The following is a 6,710-nucleotide window of genomic DNA, read 5'->3' on the forward strand; positions in this document are numbered from 1 at the left end:
AGCTCTGTTGGAACAATTCTAACCGTTTTAGCCACTAGCATTTTTTCTTCAGTTTTTCTTTTCAATCAATCACTGCTACAGCTGATCTCTATATTAGCAGCTATCCAGAACCCCCTGGGACTCGACATTGTATGGCTAGCCTGAAAGTGAACTACGTGCTTTGGGTTCTCCTAAACCCTCTTTCCTGATCCAATTCCAGTAAGGGCCAAGGAGCACTTTTACTGGTACGGAATCATTGGTATTGCCTCAGCGCTAGCCTGTGTCTCTGAAGACTCATCCATTACCAATTACTCAGCTGTTGCACGAGAATCCTGGGTCAAGAAGTCCTCCTCACCAATGCGCTCCTCCAGTCTCTTCTCAGCTTATCTCAGACCCCTTCTCTGCAATTGTGGATCAAGTTCCTAGGCAGAAGCATCTGTGCTTATGGTGCTGGCATGCCTCTACCATCAAGGAGAGACAGGAGATCTTACTATAGCGATCCAGGCACCTAGTTACATTTCTGATCCTGCATTGCTGGAGCAGGACATTGGAATGAGGCACCATAATAATCCTAAGTCATTTGTGTACTGCACATGCTAGTTTCCTTGTGCAGGAACCCTCTGGCACACCCAGATTTAGGCCTGTCATACTTATTTGCAGACTTGAGAGGAGGACCTCTCTAGTAATCATCCTTGCTCTGATTCAACAAAGGCAAATGTTCTTTACCATTCTGGTAGATCTTCTGACTATTGCTCTTCAGACCCAGATGCATCTGTGGAGTCAGCAACATCTTTAGACTCTGAGTCTCTGAGATGGGCAGGGTTTTCAGCAAGCCTTTTCCCTTGGGCTTCACCCCATGTTTAACTCCTTGCTGATGGGTATGTTGAGATTGGCCTTTTAGGTTGTAGTCTTTCGGTGTGGAAGTCTACCTTCCATTCCCTGTCCACCCTTGTACGGCATTTCCCATATACCTCATCCAGGTGGTCAGACTGACTTCTGGGAACTTGCCATGGTTCCCTTGGTGGTCTTGGAAGTCACGGTTACACTCCTTGGAGCTTTTTTTTGGCATGCTCAGGGTTTTCTCTGAAAGCACTCTTCTTGACAAGGTGAATGTCTCCTGGGCAGTCATTCTAGACATAGTTTCTTGTTTTTGGAATCGGGTGAGGTTCAGGGCCCTTTTTTCTATTTAGATCATTTCTGGTCTTCCCTCTACCATGGCATTGTTGGTCAGAGTACCCTTCCAGTTTGTGGTTCACTCCCTCCTCATTGACTATGGTCAAAGTTGCCAAACTTTTTCCTGTTGGAAAACTGCTCTTCATTCCATCCTTCCAGTAGGATAAGGTTGACCAACCTCACATCTTTGGTCTGTGGTCGGTGTTTCTCAAATGTCAAGACATTCTTCACTGGTTAAGTAACTATTCTTTTGGTCCTTGGGCATCAGGCATAGTTCCCTGCTGTGGCTATTTTTTTTCCTTACCAAGTAGAGAGTTCGGCCTTATCCGATTTCCGCTTTTGGTATCGGTCAGTATGTTTACATTGGAACTGGTAGCGGCTGTTTGCTGTTGCCCAACCCTCAATAGACAAGAAAGAAAATAGGATTTTTGTATTCACTATAAAATCATTGTCTTGGAGTCCTTTAAGGGAATCAGTTGGCACTCACCTTTGTTATGATTGTGCTCTTGGTACTGTGTGCAACAAAACTGAGGCTTGCTGCTGGTAGGAGGGGTTACCCTGGGCTGGCTTACACTTATTTATTTTTTTGCAAATGTCCTGTTGATGGCAATATAACCCAACAGTTAATTTTCTGTGTTAACTTTCTGTATCCCTCAATGAACTCCAAGAAAAGTATTTTGCTTTGCAAAAGTTTAAAAAAAAATCTATTTTTTAGTTAGCTTAAGTAGCAACACATGCTTTTTCATGAAATGGTAATAGGCCTGCTTTGACTGGCAGCTTCAAAGGAACCAGTAGTTCTCGCTGATCCAAAACTGTCCTGCCACTGGCCAATTTCTATCAAGCTTTCATTAAGAATTGATAGACCGCACATGATACAGCAGTGTAAAATTGGTAATAGAAGATTCCTTGTGGTTCCTGTTCTTAGGAAGGTATTTTACTATTTAAAGTTTTAATGGCAGAGAGCTTTATTTATTCTTTCCCATTGTGAAATGTTTAGGTCACTCTGCAGTAACTTTTGAATATTTGACCACTGAAGCGCTTTCGGCTGTGTTATTGGTTTATCATTAAACTGTGTTCTTTCAGAAATGGATGCCCAACCAGAGGAAATAAATGATAAAGAGCAAAGTTCCCACAACCAGAGGGCACCGTACTGTTCGGCGGAGTATGCGCAAGTCTCTTTTCATGGTCATCGAGATGCTGTCAGGTTCTTTGCAAGTGTTCCAGGTAAGGTGTCTGCTGCCTAGCTAAAATGATTATGGTTCGGGTTAATTTTAAGTGGGGAAAAAAAATACACACACACGGCAAAGCATTTCTGAAGTAGTTTCCATTCAGCCGTACTCTCATTTACTTGATCTGTAAACAATTGACATTTTGCAATAGGTGGTGGGGAGAACAAGGAATGGATGTAATAAAGGAGCAGCCCACGATGTACACTTTTGCACTTGTGGCCATGCTTTTGCACTCAGCACCACAGCATTGATGCTTACTTTTGCACATGCCATCACTGCACACTTCTGTATTCAGCCTAATGAGTCAATGTGGCACACTCTTGCTGATACAATATGTATGGGTTAGTTTGTCAAAATGCTTGAATTTTTATCTGCATTTTTTATGTTTTTTGAATACGTTTTTTTCTCATCAAAATGCTGTTTATAAATATCATATAGGTGTCAAATAATGTCTTACTCTATCGTCCATTGAGGGGTACAGAGTCAGTGTAGGATGCCCCTTCATTTAAGGACCCCACAGTTGAGGACTGGATGCACTATGTTGTGTCATGTTTGTTTTTTTGAGTTCCACCCTATACCCAGTCCTAGTTGGGGTTTTACGGCCTTGCTGGTTGGTCAAGTCTATCAGACAAGATTTGACCAATATCGGCATGGCACAGCACAGAGTGGATCATGTGCACCAGATGGCCATTACCTTGTACTTCATGTGTGATGCAAATCTGGATGTTAGTCACTTGATTACCTTACCTAAAACACCTCTATCTGTAGATATCTACTCTGCAGCTTGCCCAGTTCCACACAGCCTCTGAGTGAAATTGTCAGAAATCCTCCAATCTATACTGGTGCATGAATTCTGCAGCCTGCCTTCTTTTCAATAATAAGGCCATCTGCTGTGGCTGGGCCTCCCACTGAGAACCTGCTTACACTAATGTGTTGTTGTATTGCGCAGTAAGGCACCATGTATATGTTAATACTTTCAGTCACTATTCATTTGAATGGGCTGCCTAACACACCACCACAACAGATCTCAACGCACCAATGCATCTGCACTGGGGCACACTGCATTCTCCTGTGGCTGGGCCCTGAAATAATCCTAGGGCATGGCACATATTATTTATTGCAGGTATTTATATATGAACTGGTACAGATAACATCTTTGATGATCTTTGTGTATAAATGGCTATAACAATTCTATGGTAACATGTGTTCACAAAATAAACCCTCCATGCAGTATTTGTATTTATAACCCAATAAAATCATCATAATGTTATACTAATTATTCTGATTTTTTTTTTTATATTTGTAGGTTGCATCAACTCTTCATTACCAGTAGGTGGCAGTGAAAGTGCAGGAAATTCCACTATGTTAGTGATGAGTGGTGGAGAAGGATACATCAACTTCAAGATTGGTATGTAATATTGATGTTTTTATGGTATTGAGCACTTTTGTAGGTCCGTATGCCATACGTCCTTGGCAGCGAAAGGGTTAAATTACATGCGCAGTGTTTCTATGTTGTAAACTAAATATGTATAACCATAAAAAACCTCACTCTTCAGTCTGGCTATGTATTCTTAAAAAATACATTTAAAATGTTACTAGTTGATTGACCTGAAAGGATAGATTAGGTGAGCTCGTGCACATAGTTGTTGGTCCTTAACACTTATGGAACTCATGTGGCCAACTTTAAAGAGAACCTTTTTCTTTTCCATAAAATATTTTATTTATCAACTTGCAACTTGCCTAGAAAAATTAACTAGTCAATTCTCTACCACAGACCACTCCCTCTTTACATGGCATAGCCCTCTCCTCTTCTTGTAGTGTCTAATTACTCTCTGTGCTGACCCAGCTCTTTAACCCCTCCTCCTCCTCCCTACATAGCCTTTTATGTATGTGACAAATGAGGAGTGAAGGGAAACACTATAGAGTGTCACTGAAGTGACAGCCTTGAGACTGTCTGGGGCTGCTGACATCTCATCCAGGAAGGCAGCGCCCAGCAGCAGTCATACCGCTTTTGGGTGTCTACACGAGGGGGACTTTTATAGGTACATTACATTCCTAAAATACATTAAAGGGGCTCAGAGAACTGGTCAAACATGTTTTAAGGCACTGGGAAATTGAAACAGAGGTGTTAAGTAAGCATTCAGGAGGAGCAGGACACAGGGAGAACCCCAACATTATAGTGATGCTGTTTAATAGTCCAAGCTGGCACAAAAGTGAATAGTGATATCAGCCTACTGGCCATGCACTATGCTAGGGGCATATAAATAGGAACAATGGCTGTACAGAACAATCAATGTTGTGGTAGATGAAAACCACTCATTTAAATTAAATAAAGTAATTTAGATGTGTTTTTGGTTGTAGCACTGGCTTCAAGGGATTTTTCACTGTAAATTAGGGTAGACCCAGGAGTCATCTCGTGGCAACAAATACTCCCAAATCTTAAGCTGCAGTGGTGAATTCTGGTATCACACCATGACCATATTAATATGGCAGCAGTTTATAAGCACTGAATGGTCAGTTTTGATGTGAAATAAAATCTTCTATACATGGGCCCTTAGACAGGTTGGGGGGGAATGTATTTAACTGGAGCAGTCAGCATCTGGAATAGTTGCCCATGGTAACCAATCAGCTTCTCTCCAATTTGTTCAGTTAAAGCTGGCCATACACCTTACAATTATCTGCAGATTTTCTGTGGTCAGATGGAAAAGGTGCAACAGATTCCTCCATCTTCACTTAACTGTGGGGATGGAGTAATCTCCACCTGGGCCAATCTGTTGCACTTTTTCCATCTGAATACAGAAGATCTGCAGATAAATTGTAAGGTGTGTGGGCACCTTTAGATTTCAAAATGATAGAGAGAAGCTGATTGGTTGCCATGCACAGCTGCTCCAGATTTTGTCTGCTCCAGTTTTAATAAATTCCCCTCGTTATATTTACACCCAAAATTGCAGGTTTTCTTTTGAGTGGCTTTCTCACAGTTGACAGACAAACACACTAATTAGATGTAACTGATTATTATTGGTTACAAATCCAAGCTCCTGTTTAATATATACATCTATTCCTTTATGTCCAGGCGATGAAACTGGAGACACAGATGAGGCTTACGGCGATCTCCTAACAACAAACCCTAGGTGCAGACGATCGGAAAGAAGCCATCTTATTGTGTGGCAGACTTGAGGATTGCAGATGGATTCATCATTTTGACTAAAATTATGACAGGAACTTGTTTTCTCCTGAGAAACTGGTTGTGGATGTATTTAATTTGTTGCCCACAGACGAAGTGTAATGTGGTTTGAAGACTCTGGGATCTTCTCTGCTTACTTTGGTTACAAAGTATTTTGCCTTATTATACATTGCTGACATTCTGGGTTGTGTGCAATGCGAGTCTCTGAGATTCAGTGACATTTTGCTGTGGATATTATTTATCTGTCCCCGTCTCATCGGAGGCTTCTTCATCTCATGGACACTAACAATGCTGCATTTAGTCATTGTTTTCACTTTTTTGGTTGTTTTGCATTGCTTTTGGCTGATTTAAAAAAAAAAAAGAAACAGGAAAGACAGAAGAAATAAAACCCATTCAGTTTACAACTGTCCCTTTCTAAAATTGCACTGGAAGGATGTCATCTCCATGACATGAATCTGAATGATTAGACGGAGACTTTTTATTTTTTCCACTTTTTGTAAATTGGTCCCGGTGAGGCCAGAATCACCATAACAATACCAATGAATAAGCATTATGATTACTTTAAAACAGTATGTAATGTATGACGGCAGCTATATCTGTCATTGAATTTGTCAGTGGCTTTTTAAATGACTTCTTACATTGGTTCCAGGCTTTGAATAGTTGTGTACCATCTGTTTACCAACATTGTTTAGCTACTGTATTTGGCTGTCCCTAAACAGAGCAGCACAGGAAGATATCGGTGAATTAACTCTTCTAATGGCTTACTGGGGTGAATCCTCTTCACTGGTACCCTGAAATGGCCCACATTGTTCACAGTAGAATGCATTAACATGCTTAGTGTTTGAATGCTTTATGGCCCCATTATTGGAAAAAGAATAATCTCCCATCAGGCAGATCTACATATATTCCCAGACCTCTCCTAGTGCCACTGTGAAGATGAGCCATGAGCTACTTTTGGCAAACACTGGAGCTGTATATGCTTGTTGCTTATAGGGTTTCCTATACACCAAGATACACCTATCCTTTGCTAATGTGACCTTTTAATCATGTGATCAGTAATCTGTGTTCAGTGTTGTTAGTCTTTCCAATATCTTCTGCCATGTTTGCAACTGCAGAAGGCAACAAATAAAAAAAATGAAATGACC

At 41.0% G+C, this 6,710-nt stretch overlaps 1 protein-coding gene across 1 annotated transcript in view; it reads left to right on the top strand.

Annotated features, from left to right (window-relative positions):
• LOC108785340 (C-Jun-amino-terminal kinase-interacting protein 4-like) overlaps window positions 1-5,896 on the top strand; it is an 82,358-nt gene extending 76,462 nt beyond the window's left edge. Inside the window, exons 28-30 of the mRNA XM_018554390.1 lie at window positions 2,254-2,376; window positions 3,688-3,789; window positions 5,455-5,896. Coding sequence (XP_018409892.1) covers window positions 2,254-2,376; window positions 3,688-3,789; window positions 5,455-5,558 — 329 coding nt within the window. The 3' untranslated portion in view covers window positions 5,559-5,896. The remainder of the gene's footprint in view (window positions 1-2,253; window positions 2,377-3,687; window positions 3,790-5,454) is intronic.
• Window positions 5,897-6,710: the final 814 nt, after the last annotated feature.

Source organism: Nanorana parkeri, unplaced genomic scaffold (genome assembly GCF_000935625.1).
Source record: "Nanorana parkeri isolate BGI_ZX_2015 unplaced genomic scaffold, ASM93562v1 scaffold156, whole genome shotgun sequence".
NCBI lineage: Eukaryota > Metazoa > Chordata > Amphibia > Anura > Dicroglossidae > Nanorana > Nanorana parkeri.